The sequence below is a fragment of the Rhipicephalus microplus genome, chromosome 4 (genome assembly GCF_043290135.1).
Source record: "Rhipicephalus microplus isolate Deutch F79 chromosome 4, USDA_Rmic, whole genome shotgun sequence".
Taxonomy (NCBI): domain Eukaryota; kingdom Metazoa; phylum Arthropoda; class Arachnida; order Ixodida; family Ixodidae; genus Rhipicephalus; species Rhipicephalus microplus.
This window is the reverse complement of record NC_134703.1, coordinates 40,079,294-40,095,913: the sequence shown is the minus strand read 5'-3', so window position 1 is coordinate 40,095,913 and position 16,620 is coordinate 40,079,294. Positions and strand designations below refer to the sequence as shown.

The window sequence follows — 16,620 nt, the reverse complement described above, 5'->3', positions numbered from 1 at the left end:
ATTTTCGAATTTAAAATAATAACTGTCGGGCTTTCACATTCGACATCCACAATATGATTACGAGATTCGCCGTACTGGAGGGCTGTAGGAATTTTGAGCACCTGGGGTCATTTAATGTGCACTTAAATCTAAGCTCACTGATTTCTAGCATTTCGCATCCATATACAAGTGACCACTGCGACCGGGTTTTGGTCCCGCGAACTTCGAGTCCGTTTTCGAAACTGCTGTGCGAGAAGCGAAAGCGCCATCTTCAAAGCACTGATTGCTTTCCACAAGTTAAATGTGAGCTTCAAGACTTTAAATTGGTCTCAAAGCACAGATGCACTAGTAAGTGTACCAAGTTTTCAAGTCGCCAAACTAACTGCTACGATGTATAGCCATAGTGTCGTTCTTCCGCAACCGCCTCTATAGACAAATTCCACCGGACTTACGTCACGAAAATGCGGTGGCGCTGTCTTGGTAGGCAAAAGACGCTCTGCCTACCGCAGTTTCTGCTGGGTTTTCAATGGTGCATGTGGTGTTGTCAGTCAAGCAACGAGCAAAAAAAAAAAAATGGCAGCATATCCACGGTGTGAACGATGGAGAGTGGGGCGAAGCATCCGTCCGTCCATTTGTTCTTGCTTCCGTCCGTCCATGCATCCGTCTTTGTGACCGTCTGTGCGTCCATCTAGCCGTCCGTGCGTGCGTCTGTTCGTGCGTCTGTTCGTGCGTACGTCCCTGCGTCCGTCCATGCATCCGCCCCTGCATCCGTCCATGCGCCCATCTGTCCGTGTAGTCATCCGTGCGTCCGTCCATGAATCTGTCTGTGTGTCCGTTCGTCCATCCAGTCAGCACTCCAAGTACCACCATCTCCCATCTTTTCATCATATATTCCGCATATAGAAGCACCGCCATCCAGCGGACATTCCAAGTACTAAAATAGAGGTGGCACACGCACACTTTCTTACGGCTTCCGCTTCGTGTCTACTTCCCACCTTTAACCACCTCGAGTTCATGGTGTAGGCTAGTTCACTGTATTCATGGCACTGCGGCCCAACGCTTGCTAAACCTTTCTAAAACCAAGGAGGTTACGCCCAGCGAGTATAACCTATGTTGAATTCCAATGGCGGAGTGGGTGCAGCCGACTGACTCCGCGAGGGAGCACTCGACTCTGGCGTAGAGCAAATCCTCCAAATCCGCCATCGGAACACAACCCGCCCTGCTGGAGCAAGGCGGAAGCTGCCGCGTTACCCAGGATACCTTGCGCGTGGTCTTTTCCGCTGTCTGTTTACCACGTGGCTTACCAGCATCGCCGCATCGTTCGTTTGCTTGTTCAGCGCTATTCACCTGTGTGAAATGGATATCACGCCAAGCGTGCAGCAGCTATTGTCCACGATGTCTGCGATGGTGACCACACAGTATGCGGAGCAACATGGTAAGTGTCTCCTCAATTTCAACACTGTGCTGTAATTGTAAGTTGAATGCAACACACGTGTTGGGTGGAGCGATTGTCTGCACGCGCTATGTTCATGTTGCAACGTTGCTCTACTGCTGATGCGATCATGTCACTGAAACGCATCGCATGCGTCATACCGTTGTTCGTTTGCCTGTGTCCGTAGAGAACGAAAACCTTCACCGCATTGATTGCACAAACACCGCTGTAAATATACAGCAAAAAGTAAACGTGCGCGTGACGCCGCTGTTCTTGCACGGAACGGCGTCATTAGTAAGAAGCGACTTCCTATCACTTTAGAATGTAGCCACACGAATAGAAACGAACCGCGTTGGTGACAAGCGTGTTTGGTATAAGGGCAATTGGACCGATCGTCCAAAACAATTGTTTTCTGCCCCCTACTCCGCTCCCGCGGCGAATCTCCCGATTTCAGATGTCTCTAGGTTGGCAGGTACGCATTTGCGGCGAGATACCTTCAAAGTAACCCCCAGGAAATTTTAGCTGCAGAGGTAGCAGCGTGTGTGCATGTTCTGCTATCTAATGGGTTGGCAATGTTACCAAGTTCAGGACATTGAGCACATCCAAATTGGGAATCGGTCTCAGTCCACAGAAATTACGTTGCTTTTCCTGGAGTGTCACTGCCTGTTTCAGGCCTGAAAGATCCTGCTTCATTTTGATGAACAGTCAGCTGATCAGAAACTCTGTGCATCATGATGAGAGTGTGTAATTCAATCAAGAATGTGCACAATGTGTTGAGCTATTGTTGAAGAACTTGCATGCCACCATGTATGCTTACGTGAAATTGTTATTCAAAATTTTGTGTCGTGATGAGATAGCATAGCAAACATAGAGTTACTGTTTTGTGAAGCTGTGTTAGGAAGCCTCACATGGCTTAGCTTAAGTGCATACATAGTTGCATGAAATTCACATGGTGCTTCAATGTACAGCAATTTGTGTCACAGAACACAAATCGGTCGTTATGTCGCTTCATGTATACCAGCTGTATGAATAACAATGCATTTGGTTTTTCCATTCACAGTGCCAGAACACAGCCAAATGAGCGAGCAACGCAGTGAGTCCATTTATTTATTTATTTAGAGAAAACTGCAGGCCCATTTAGAGGCCCTAGCAGGAGAGGATACAAATGCATTCAAGTAATGAATTATACATGATATATACAGTTAGATCAGTGCAAAGAACACCAAGCACTGTAACGACAAAAATCAAAGTAGAAAAATCGATATCAAGACAAACTACAACAGGTTGGTGCTTATATATGCCTATAAGCTCTACATTAATACCAACACAGCAGAATACCACAACTCTCTAACAACTGTGTCGGGTGACGTGCAACTGGTAACGTCTGTACAAATGTCTCAAGCACTTTTTTTTTCAGGTACAGGCTGTGAGTGGACGGCGGGAGAAACAAAGCTGTTGCTCGAGTACTACCAGCAGTATTTTTCCCAAATAGGGCCGATGAAAAAATTTAAAAATAAAAAGGCAATGTTTGCCAAAATAGCGGCCGACATTACAGAGGCTGTCGGGGTCCCTAAAACAGGTGACCAGTGCTGCAGCCGCTACAAAACAGTCATGCGACGAAAAAGAAGCGCTGCAGCACATAACAGCAAATCGGGGAATTCTCCTTGCGACGTTCCTTTTGAAGATGACATTGCCAGAATACGCTGGCTAGATGACAGCCTTCAGCCAGAAGAGCTCAGGGACAGCTCTGGAATAGTCTCCATAAAAAGACCACCCAGACAAGCGTCGACGAGCCAAGCATCAGGGAGCCAGGAGCTGACAAGCCAAGGTTCAACTAGCCAGGAGTCTACCAGCACAACGAAGGAGCCTGAGCCCAAAAAGCCGAAACCCTCGGCTTCTAGATTACTGGAAATGAATCACTTCTTTGATGAAATGAGGAAAATTCAGGAAGAAAAAGAAAAAAAACGAACTGAACGCGAGAATGAAAGAAGGAAGCGTCATCAAGAGAGGCAAGAGCAGAAGGAGCGCATTCGGCAAGAAAAAGCAAAACAACACGAAGAAAAAATGAAGCTTTTGAGCAGATTTCTTGGCCTAGACAATGAATAATTTCAGTGGACTAAAATACTATTAGCTAGTTGAAATAAAATGTGCAGTGCAAAACATGTGTTTGTGTATATAAAGGGGGCTGCGCATTGGTGCACACACACAGCCTCCAAACTACTGTGGGGAACTAAAGGGCCAGTTCAGACAAAACAGAGAATTATGGTGTTATTTCCCACAATCACTTTGCAGGAGCTTGGTCAATACCTTTGCACGCTTAATTTCGCCAAGCTTGTGCAAAGCTCGCTCCTCATCAGTTTTATCACTGTGGTTATCTGTGCAGTTCTCCCACTGAATAGCATTGGGTGCTCCATCATCATCATTATCATCATCTGGCTCTTCATCACCGTAATCGATGCACAAGTTATGAAGGATACAGCAGCTTATAATAAACTTATTGAGCCAGTGGATAGTGTGCAACTCCAGGTACATGAGCTGCCTGAAGCGCTTCTTGAGTGTGCTGAATGCATTTTCAATGAGCACTCGTGTGCCTGAAAACTTAAAATTGAAGCTTTTTTGTTGCTTATTCATTGCACCGTAATCCCTGTATGGTGTCAACAGGTACTCCCGCAGCGGATATGCTGCGTCCCCTAATATATGATAACGGCCCTGACATACTGAAGCTATGTTCTTTGAAAGAGGCGATAAGCTAAACACATGAGAATCATGCATTTTGCTGGAGGTTCCAGTGAACGCATCGAGGAAGCGCCTCTTGTGGTCACAGACGGCTTGCAGCGTTAGTGAAAGGTAATGGTGCCTGTTGCAGTATGTGGACGCAACCTTGTTGGCTGGGCACTGTATCTTGACATACGATCCATCTATACAGCCAATAACAGCAGGCATTCCAGACACCTGCAAGCAAGTTGTACTCTTCTAATGAGTGATATCATCCATGCCTGAGCAAGAAATGAGCATTTGCGAGGAGGTTTAACAGGAAATACTGGTGATCAAGCCCATTAACTCACAATCACAGCATACGCTTCATGACTCAGCACAATATATTTTATGGTAAAGATTCAAAATGCAAACCAAAATTCAACTTTAAGAACTATTTAAGATAACATACATTGCTGTCCACACCATATACTACACGTTTTCTTGCTATCCACCTCTCTTTTTACAATGGTAAAATGGGAGAGAAAACAAAACAAAGCCTGCATATGTTTTTTCCTAAAGGGAGTTGAAGTACGTAATTGCAATTTAATTCTTAAATTTAAAACCAAACCTCATCCATATTGTATCGTACATCTGAACAGAAATGACAAAGCATGCAGCATCATCCGCATGCAAGGAATCGACTGTGACTGCAGGAGAGACATAAGTTGAATGTTTCGAACACAACTGGATGAAGCTCGGTATTATCATCACGACCTATCACATTTTTCTTAAAGTCCCACCTCAGCGTAAAATTGAGCTTGAAATAACCCACAATAAAATGTGCACTCGTGTTTGTGATATGATCAACATAGCTTGGCCGGCCAATATTATTGGTCCTCACAATAAATAAAATCAAAGCAAACCTTCTCAAAACTGCTAGTGAGGTTCTCCAAGTCTGTGGGAAACTTGATCACCGATGGTCCCAGCGTCATCAGGAACTGTGCTACTCTCTGAAGAACTCTGTACACGGTGCTTTCTGACATGTCGAAACGGCTTGCCACGTCTCGCATGCAGGTTTTGTTGGCCGCGTACCTGCGCAGGGGGATTACAGGTACCCGAAAGAAAAAAAAAACAGCTTCAGATCACACTGCACTGTAAGCAACAGGCTCATAGTCAAATGCGTTCTTGTGCAGGCATCGTACAAAGAAAAAGAAAGGGGGGGGGGGTGAAGGTGGGGAGGTGTAACTAACCAGATAAATGTCAAGACATGCGTTTCCGCGGATTTCGCTTGAACTCCTCCGTGTGTGCTCGAAGGGCACATTGTCGAGACAGCAAACTCCGCGACCAACTTTTCGGCCACAGGTCGAGCCAGCCTAAAGTGCCTCCGGAACTGCTCAAGAAAAGAAACAAACGAAAACACCACAACGTGTTAAACCTTGAGCATAATACTTTCCTTCTTTTTTTTCTATTTCTTTACCTCGTGGTCCGAGTACTGCCGAACGACGTCCTCGATGAAGCCGACGACTTTGGGCCTCTTCGCGGGAATGCGGAACAACTTGTTAAATTCCCGCTCGTAAGCGCAAGCTTTAGCGTCGCTGTCGCTGTCCGACGAATCACTCGTGTCAGTACTTGAGCTTTCCGACTCAGAGCTGTCGCTATCGGGTAGCAGAAGCATTGCCGCGCGCTTTGCCGAGGTAGCCGAGCCGTCCATGCCGTCCGCCATTATCAACACAACTCGCGCCGCGCCAGCCGCGCCCCCAAGCAGGCAAACGTGTTAAAGGAAATGCGTCACGCTGAGTTCCGGTCCACTCCACCGATTTCGGCGGAGCAGTTTTTCCTGCTCCACGGAGGGACTCCCGCTCTGAATCCACTCCGGCTCTCTCATTGGAACATTTGACTCTCGCTCTCACTCTGTCATTGGAACACACTTGCTCTGAAAGGAGCAGAAAAACTTGCTCCGACTCCGCCATTGGAATTCAACACTAGCAAGCACTTTCTTGTCAGATAGTGCTCAATGTACATGTCAATGGCTGCTAATTGTGAATAAGAGACAGGATAATTCGGCTTTTAGTTAACGCGCACGCGGCGAATTTTTTTTTGTTCAACAACGCACAGGAGAAATCTCCCACCGGCACCACCTTGCAGGTCAAAGCGTAAGACTGGTTACGCACTACAACGAGGGACGAATGGGTGCCGCTTTAAGGAGCTTCACCCCTAGAAAAAAAAAAAAGAAAAAGAAACGGCATGCCGACGAACTGCGTCGCGGTTGGATGTGAGCGGCGTCTCACAACTTAGTTTTGTTTGTTGGCGCACATCACAGCCCTCAGCGCTTATGACGGAAGTTACGTGCAGACGTCGCTATAATTTTACCCATAAAGTCGACATCGGCCTACCTGTGTTTACAAACATAAAATGGGTGAAATGCTACATGTGCACAAAGAACGTAAACACTAAGTGAGCGCTACCTCGTGTAAGAAATCCAACTCGAGACTTTGAGGAATAGTTATAACTTATCAGTCGATGATCGTGGATGCTTTGCACATACAGTGGATGAATTAAGTAGCACCACTGTGACGTAAAAGAAAATATCCGAAGTGCAAATTACAAAGTCTCTAGTAATACCTGTAGTGATCATGGAGGCGGACTTTAATAATAGGCTGCTCGTCATGATAATTACGCCCGCACATATAACGATTTAACTCAAAGTAACAAAGCTTGATTGCCTCGATAATTCCCAGCAAGCAATGATGCTGTCCTTTCAGATAACATTCTATACTTTCACTGCAGTCGCCCTCTTTACGCACTAGCAACGGCGAAATCCGTAGTATCATATTGTTAAGAATTGCTCTTGAATCCGTGTACTTAGAGGTTTCACGTTGGGTGAAGCGGCTTCCTAAATTTTCAGGACGCCGGAAGAAATCACGGAAACTGGGCGTATGCGATAACGTTGGCGTGCTACGTGTTCTGGCTGGGTATGGAGAAGCCTCTATTTTATCTTTGTCTTGTTGTTTACTGTTCTCTTCACTGCTGATCTGTCCGGAAGCTTCGAAGTGGCCACTTGGCCTCTCTATTATCCGCCGTTCCGCGACATGTTTCGAGAGCGGTGATTACAACTGTAACACGGAAGCAAGGACGCAGACAATATATACGGGACTTTTCTTCGTTTGCCGCAATTTCTATATGAGAGCTTATGCTGGCAGTTGTGCTGTGAATTAATACCTTCTCGTTTTTCCCCCTCTCTTTGCAGGTGAGTTGGGACATCACATCGTTCTCCATCCGGGGTGATAGCGAAAACTTCAACGCTGTTCCCGAAAGCGATGAGACCAGATAAGGAGAGGTGTCTCGCATGTTTTCCTAAACTTCGCTGTCAATGCTTGTCCTGTCGCTTTTTTATTTTGTTTGTACAGTCGCTTACTGTCACCCGCATAATGTGGATGCCTTAAGAAATCTTCTAAACTCTGAGGCAGAAGAAGCACTCTTGGCTGTTTGAAATACAGCGCACTTCTGCGCTGTAATTTCGATTGATTGATGTATTAAAAAGAACTTTTGAACCGCTACTATTGTTGTACATTACTAGAGTTAGAAATGGCATTCCTTTCAGTGATCCCCGCGGGTTCATGTTCATTCGATATTAGTCTCCTTGCCGCATGGAAACCGACGATGGACATATGTTGAGATTATTTGAAATCGCCTCTTTTATGCCCTGTATTCAAAATTTAGTCAATCAGTGCATGGTAATAAGGGTAGCAGCGCAAGCCCAAAGCCCACCAACTAGCCCAAATAGCCGTTCTTCTTCAATCAGTGCACCTGAGAATGATTTAAGTGACAGGCTGGAACGTTTGATGTCTTGCTGTTGGTTGCTCACAACATTAACAACTTTCAATGAGCTTACACCGCCACTGTATTGTAGAGGTCTTCTAAAGGTGCTCCAGAAAAGATGCCGGAGAAGAAAATAAGTGAGCTATTGGATAAGTCACCAGGTAGAGAGTGCGCTCACTTGTCGCACACGTCGTTCATCTTTTTTTTGGTTAACTGAGTATTCTATTTACACGACTCAGTTTGATTATTTTTATACGTGCACGCAGTTTCATAATATTGTTCATCAAAAATTGTCTAATTATTTTTTTCCCGTTTGACTTTACGCGTTTAGTTTATATTCGCTGTTTTGTACAATCGATAAAATTGTAAGGTTAGTATTGTTTGAGCTGGCTATTTGAAGTTAGTCTGATAACGGATCACCATGGGTAATATAAAATGATCCAGACACTCACTTATATAGTACTCGAGTAGTATAATATGCATACAGCTCTAGAAACCTGGTCAATATTCACTGAAGAGCTATTTTAATTGTTTGCTTAAAATTTTGATAGGAAAATAATTTATCCCCGTATGACAGCTTCTCAACAGCATGTTTACCAATAGCAAATCATAATGGAAGCCCTAAGATATAAGGAAACAGGAGAAAAAGAAGCAGAATAGCAAAACTACGTCGCATTGTTTTTTTTTTTACCAAACTGACACTCATGCCATCAAAACTTGCATCTACTTGTAAGTTGGATGCAGCTGAAAATATTACACCTGCTAACATAAGCACATACACCCGGTGGTTTCGTACCAGCGCTTGCAACGCAGGCACGGTGTAGAACAGGGTCTCAGACCCGTGTACCACGTGTCGCATGCGGCCAGGGGTCCTTTAGCTAGCGGCCCGCCTGAGCCCGGCGCTATACTTCGACAGGCTTCTGGGATAATCGCCATGTTTCGAGATATCTACTTGTACTTGCACCTGTTCTCCCTTCTGAAGGTGAACATGTGTTATCGACGAGGAACACTCGTGAACGACCATGATGATCGTTTCCGCACAAGAAGTCATTTCTTTTCTAGTCACCGCCCAGCGTTTCTGCAGCCATCAAGTGTGCATGTTGGGAACTTTAGACGTGCAACTGTGGTTTACAAGAAATAATGTGTAAGGACTTTGCTCAGTGCAACTCGAAATACTTTCTCACCTATTGCGATTATTAACGCATTATTCGGGCGAGATGCGCAGACGTGAGTGGTTTCAACCGTTATTTTCTTTTTTTTCTCCTGGGACACTTCATGCGGGCCCTGCACTTGGAGTGCAACTTCATGCGGCCGCTCTTAGTCGTTCTGGAAATCGGTATCGATGTCTCTCGAACGCTGGCGTCGAATCCCCATAAGAAATGACTCATATATGAGGTATAAGGAAGGTATTTGAAATCGTAGAGTTGGCCAGCATTTTGTACTAGCCTCCGCCCCCCTCCCCCTTCCCTTTCTATTTCCTGTCTCCATCCTCTCAGTGGCTTTTGGGACAATAAATTCCGTTACTAAGAACAGCTGGTTGAGGTGAGTTTGCGATGTCTGGGGTAGACATATCGGTGCGATTACCCCACGGCCCCGCATATCGATATCCCATGTAGTCTACAAGCAAGTGTGGGGGATAGTAACTATCACCCAAAATTTCTCACAAGTAAACTTCATTTGATATTGAATATCGATTGATCATGCCGCAGCAACAGTGCTGAACCGTAATATTTGGTCTATTTTATGTCTTTTGCAGCATTATTCTGAATAATATTATTATTACCTACATTTCTTACTGAACTATGAAGTATGCTCGCTCTTTGAGTACAGGCTTTCTGTCCATAATATAATTCACAATAATGATTATAGTTTTAACTATGAGCCCCGCCGTGGTGGTCTAGTGGCTAAGGTACTCGGCTGCTGACCTGCAGGCCTCAGGTTCGAATTCCCGCTACGGTGGCTGCATTTCCGATGGAGGCGGAAATGTTGTAGGCCCGTGTGTTCAGATTTGGGTGCTCGTTAAAGAACCCCAGGTGCTCGAAATTTCCGGAGCCCTCCACTACGGCGTCTCTCATAATCATATGGTGGTTTTGGGACGTTAAACCCCACATACCAATCAATCAGTTTTAACTATGAGCCGATCGTTGCCTCCGCTATAGCGAAGAGAAACAGATGAAGTACACAAAATAGGCCTTTTGCAGAACCTATTTTAGTCGTTCGTTGTTCGAATTCTCAGGAATCACCGAATACGTCTTTGCTCACGCTTACTTTTTCTTACAAGCCTTCAAGGCATAAAAAAATTTTTTGCTTCTCCACTAGAAGGTAATCATAGTGAAGCCACGTAGACGGTGGTAACGAAGAATAACTTTTTCTTTTAGTCACTATTAGCGCTATGTCTGCTAGCCTTTTACGTCTGTTTTATTATTTTTTTGAGTCCGCGTACACTCCCTGGGCTTGGATGGGCGGCGTGTCGAGCTCAGATTGGAAGCATCGAAAGTAGAAGCGACACCAGCGCGAAGGCATCTCGAAGCTGCCTGCGCGTTGGCGCAGTCTTTTGCGCCCTAATTGAATTTGGCTTCGACGCCGAAACGCCTCCCGGTGCTTTTGGAGTTAAGCGGTGGCCTCCTCAAATATTTACAGGACACGCTTTCATTGGAGGTGACAAGAGAAAAGTTGAGTGGCTCGCTCATTCAGTACAAAGGGAAATCTTTTCCCTGATAACATACGCCACCAGCCAGCCCATATCAAGTCGGGACGCTGTACTTTATATCGTGCAATCTGAGCTGGTTCGGGTCACTGTGTAAACTGTGACATTAATTTAGAACCTCCAGAGAAGGCACATAAGAGAAAACAATGCAGGTGTGTGTTTGCTTTTAATTGTTTATGACGTCGCAGATTTCAGTGTTCTTCGCGGGCATTTGTTTCGTACATGTATCTGTAGGTGTTTGGGCAAAAATTTCGACAGTTGTCATGGAGATTGGGTCAGAGTGCGAAAAGGCACACTTTTGGCGAATTGGTGATATGGTGAAGCAGCCCAAGATGAGCACGCAGATGCTTAAGCGTCTTGCTTTGTTTTTAAGCTACATAGAAGGATGAGGCGAACCTTCAGGACTTCTATACGAGCTTCAATATTACGCTTAATTGAATCTTCAATTTTACGCTTAATTTTACACGAAAACAATTAAACCATCTCTTGCTACAGAGAACCATGTGTAGATGCGAAGCAGTGGGCGCTAACGCTTACACTGGTGGCGGCCTTGACGCTGGCGCTCATCGCGGCGTTGCTCAGAAGAGAAACCTGGGGAGGTGCAAAGCACGCAGTGATGAACCGGTGTTTCCTACTGAACCATGCCAATCGCTGCTAATGTACAGACTGTTTCACACTTAGGGAAAATCTCGGATCGCATAACACGTGCATGGGGCAGCCACCACTGTACTCGCGTGTCACTATAGCAGATCACATGGTTCAAGACTGCGGCTCTTCAAATACCTGTGCATGCACGAGTCGCTGCCGGCGCCTGACTGCAGCGCTCGCCACAGCGCGGTTCATCCGTTCCGAGATTTCCCCTAAGCGTGAAACAGACTGTACATTGAGAGACAGAAGACTCCGATTGGACACAGAGAACCGCAGTACGGGAAATGGTGCAACGAGCCATGGCTATAATAATAATAATAATAATAATAATAATAATAATAATAATAATAATAATAATAATAATAATAATAATAATAATAATAATAATAATAATAATAATAATATGAGAAAAGCTAACAACAACAACAACGATTGTTCGGATTTAACGTCCTAAAACCTTCGCTACCCCTGAGAGGGCACGCCTTTGTATGATGGGGGAGTTGATGTACGTAGGATTCACGGATTACTAGATTTAACATCCGGAGCAAGCTCATTCATCTTCAGTGACTTCGTGGATAATGCGTCACTTTTTTAAATAAATAAAAAAAAACGCTCTAGCAGACGCTGCCTGCATCGGCGTTGCGAGGCGACAGGGGGGTGGGGGAGTGCAAGAGAAGGGAGAGATGGGGAGGAGACGCGCATTATCATGTGATGCCTTCAGGAGAGAGAGAGAGGGGATAGCGAGCAGACGCCGCCTGCGTCGGTGTTGCGAGGTGAGAGAGGGAGGGGTCTGTAGGAGAGGAGAGATGGACGGGCGCGCATGTGCTTTAAGGGTGTTCACGCCGCACAGCGGATTTAGCTCGCCCATAAGACGCTTCGCATCTAAAAAACGAAGGTGGTCCGAGGTGGCTTCGCTAAAGGCTTAGAGCAAATTATCAACGAATCACCGTAGCATACGCACCCTACTTTCAAACAGCAGTAAGCTATGTCAGCAGAAAGCCACAAAAAATTGTTTATAAAAAGTGTTGATTGATTTTTTTTATCGTGGGAGAAAGGAAGCCGTCCCAGATTGGGAAAGGAAAGTTCTATTGTAAATTTAGCTTTTACACACACAAACAATACATCGAAAACAAGCATAGACAGTGTATGCATCTTACAAATGACCACCAAAATTCAATAATCACAGCGTATCGTATTCTTACAAGTTAAGGAAACTTAATATGGATCGATTTCATCACATTTCAGAGAATACCACGTATGCATGCGTACTAGTGTGGGCGCATGGTTAGAACGCATCAACTGGAAACTCCAGCTGTCTCTCCCTTACTCTGAAGAAACGTTCATGCCATCGTCGAAGGAAAGCCACGCTGTGTTTAGAAAAAGTGGTTAACGATTTAGAGTACTTGCATAGAATAACAGTTTACTATGTTACTCTATGGTACTTGGTACTCTACTATGAGAGAGCTTAAAGCCGTCCCGTGAACCCTGTAGGAAAAGACAAAGAAATCTCAGAGATTTGTGTGTTTAGAAAAAGTGGTTAACAATTTAGAGTACTGTAGGTACTTTACCATGGGAAAAGACAAAGAAATCTCAGAGATTTGTGTGTTTAGAAAAAGTGGTTAACGATTTAGAGTACTATAGGTACTTTACCATGGCAGAGCATGAAGCCGTCCCTTGGGTGGAAATCCAGATAATTGGACAGATATTCCCTCTTCATCTAACACTGTGTGTTTAAAAAAAATGGCAGCATATCCACGGAGTGAATGATGGAGAGTGGAGCGAAGCATCCGTCCGTCCATTCGTTCTTGCTTCCGTCCGTTCATGCGTCCGTCTGTGGGACGGTCCATGCGTCCATCCGCCCGTCTGTGCGTGCGTCTGTTCGTGCGTCCGCACGTCCATCTGTGCGTCCGTCCCTGCGTTCGTCCATGCATCCGCCCCTGCGTCGGTCCATGCGTCCACCCGTCTGCGCAACCATCCGTGCGTCCGTCTGTGCAACTGTCTGTGTGTCCGTTCGTCCATCTAGTCAACACTCCAAGTACCACGCATATTTTCATCATATATTCCCCATATAGAAGCACCGCCATCGGACATTCCAAGGACTAAAAGAGAGGTGGCACACGTACACTTTCTTACGGCTTGCGCTTTGTGTCTACTTCCCACCTTGAACCACCTCCAGTTCATGGTATATACTAGTTCACTGTATTCATGGCACTGCGGCCCAATGCTCGCTAAACCTTTCTAAAATCAAGGAGGTTACTCCCAGCGAGTACAACGTAGCAACCCTTTCTTGTTAGACAGTGCTCAATGTACTTGCCAATGGCTGCTAATGGGGAATGAAAGACACGGGAATTCGACTTTTATTTTCTTACGGTTTGCACTTCGTATCTACTTCCCACCTTTAAACACCTCGAGGTCATGATATATACTAGTTCACTGTATTCATGGCACTGCGGCTAAACGCTCGCTAAACCTTTCTAAAATCAAGGAGGTTACTCCCAGTGAGTATAACGTAGCAACCCTTTCTTGTTAGACAGTGCTCAATGTACATGCCAATGGCTGCTAATGGGGAATGAAAGACAGGTGAATTCGGCTTTTACTTTCTTACGGTTTGCGCTTCGTGTCTACTTCCCACCTTGAACCACCTCGAGTTGATGGTATATACGAGTTCACTGTATTCATGGCACTGCGGCCCAACGCTCGCTAAACCTTTCTAAAATCAAGGAGGTTACTCCCAGTGAGTATAACGTAGCAACCCTTTCTTGTTAGACAGTGCTCAATGTAAATGCCAATGGCTGCTAATGGGGAATGAAAGACAGGTGAATTCGGCTTTTACTTTCTTATGGTTTGCGCTTCGTGTCTACTTCCCACCTTGAACCACCTCGAGGTCATTATATATACTAGTTCACTGTATTCATGGCACAGCGGCCCAACGCTCGCTAAACCTTTCTAAAATCAAGGAGGTTACTCCCAGGGAGTATAACGTAGCAACCCTTTCTTGTTAGACAGTGCTCAATGTACTTGTCAATGGCTGCTAACGGGGAATGAAAGACAGAAGAATTCGGCTTTTACTTTCTTACGGTTTGCGCTTCGTATCTACTTCCCACCTTTAAACACCTCGAGGTCATTATATATACTAGTTCACTGTATTCATGGCACTGCGGCTAAACGCTCGCTAAACCTTTTTAAAACCAAGGAGGTTACGCCCAGCGAGTATAACGTAGCAACCCTTTCTTGTTAGACAGTGCTCAATGTACATGCCAATGGCTGCTAATGGGGAATGAAAGACAGGTGAAGTCGGCTTTTACTTTCTTATGGTTTGCGCTTCGTGTCTACTTCCCACCTTGAACCACCTCGAGTTCATGGTATATACTAGTTCACTGTATTCATGGCACTGCGGCCCAACGCTCGCTAAACCTTTCTAAAATCAAGGAGGTTACTCCCAGTGAGTATAACGTAGCAACCCTTTCTTGTTAGACAGTGCTCAATGTACATGCCAATGGCTGCTAATGGGGAATGAAAGACAGGTGAATTCGGCTTTTACTTTCTTACGGTTTGCGCTTCGTATCTACTTCCCACCTTTAACCACCGCGAGTTCATGATATTCACTGTATTCATGGCACTGCGGCTGAACGCTCGCTAAACCTTTCTAAAACCAATGAGGTTACGCCCAGCGAGTGTAACGTCGCAACCCTTTCTTGTCAGATAGTGCTCAATGCACATGCCAATGGTTGCTAATGGGGAATGAGAGACAGGAGAATTTGGCTTTTAGTTGATGCGCACGCTGCGAATTTTTTATTGTTCACCAACGCACAGGTGAAATCTCCCACCGGCACCACCTTGCAGGTCCAAACGTAAGACTGACTACACACTACTACGTCTACTACAAGGGACGAACGGGTGCCGCTTTAAGGAGCTTCGCCCCTAAAAGTGGTTAACAATTTAGAGTACTAGGTACTCTATTATGGGGGAGCTGAAAGCCGTCCCCCGATAGGGAACCGAAGGACGTGGGTGACGCTAGAAGTCTTGAACCGAATGCGTAATGTTGAACACTGTGATTGTTCAAACGCAAAGTGGAAGTCTGAGAAAATGCTTCAATCTTGCACAAGTGGCGCACTGATTAAAACTACGCTTTAAAAGCGACTTGTTTTTCGCTACGCGAGGTCTACAGCGTTGGAGCGACCGCACTGCACATGCAGCTGAGCTTTTATTTGCATGATCTTATTGGGGTATTCCTCTTATACTTGGGGTAAGACATATATCTTACCAAATGACATCTGGCCTTGATATCGTTTGTTGATATCTTCACGTGGGAGCGCGCAAGCTTCTGTGGGCCCAGTGGATCCGTAATGAAATGGCTGAACAAAACTTTAGATGCGTTTAAAATGTTATTTGCTACCATTTTATTTAGCAGGGCGAGATTGGCGTAGGTTATGAGATGCGCGTTCCTTGTCAGCTCCATGAACGGCGTCCTTTATCAGGCAAGGCCTCCTTCACAAAAAGCGGCGTTCCTTCATTTCGTACCTCATGACCGATTCATATCTTTTCGTTTCTTTATTTTGATCTCTTTCACAGGATGTAATGTTGGCGGCTTTGTATGGGATCCTACAAAGAAATGAGGGATCGTTTAGTTTCATTATATAGCCTTGACTTTTGAATATTTGAAGTGTCAACCTAATTGAAAGAAAGGGGCTCGCGGTTTACTCATGACCATGATAAGAGCTTTAATAATCTGCATTATAGTAGGATAATCTTTCACCATGCATTACTGGGGCCCTGGCTCACTTTGCATATTAGGTCATGCCTCTAAGCCACTGAATGACCTTCTGGGAAAACTTTGGTTTCTGTGTGCTGAGTAAGTTCATGGGATTGACAACCGACAAGAAAGCTTAATTTGTTCGAACTGCGAATAGCTCAAGCTATGAAAAACAGTGAAAGAACAGGGCACGCTTTCCGTGGTTCATATTAGATTTGAATATTGAGGTTTCTTTGGAAAGTCGGAAAAACTTCGAGAAAGTTTGGAAAAAGCTGGAAAGTCTGTAGTATTGCTGCCATGAAGCGTGAGCCGCACCACTGTGTGAAAGATTCGTTCTCGTATAGTGTTACGTGTAGCGTACCTCATTTCACGCTTTATCCTCTTCATTAAACCTCCTCTTCATTAAACAGTTACGATGAAGTGAAATGAGCGGACGATTAGAAGCGGTGCGGCCTTCGGGGCGACTTGAGGAGCCGCAAGCCCGTGCAGAGCCGTGGTGCATGCGCAGCATACAGTGCGCTAGCATTAACCGTCGCAACACAAACGTGATGTCCTATTGCGCCACGTGTACAGAACGTGGAATTT

At 45.2% G+C, this 16,620-nt stretch overlaps 2 protein-coding genes across 3 annotated transcripts in view; both read left to right on the top strand.

Moving 5' to 3' along the window:
• LOC142814235 (uncharacterized) overlaps positions 1 to 16,620 on the top strand; it is a 226,306-nt gene that overhangs the window by 112,537 nt on the left and 97,149 nt on the right. The window lies entirely within an intron of this gene.
• LOC142814236 (uncharacterized) lies at positions 1,130 to 3,524 on the top strand. Its single transcript, XM_075892599.1, has 3 exons — positions 1,130 to 1,414; positions 2,472 to 2,504; positions 2,829 to 3,524. Exons 1-3 carry the CDS (start codon positions 1,336 to 1,338, stop codon positions 3,515 to 3,517), a joined length of 801 nt encoding a protein of 266 aa, XP_075748714.1. The 5' UTR covers positions 1,130 to 1,335; the 3' UTR covers positions 3,518 to 3,524.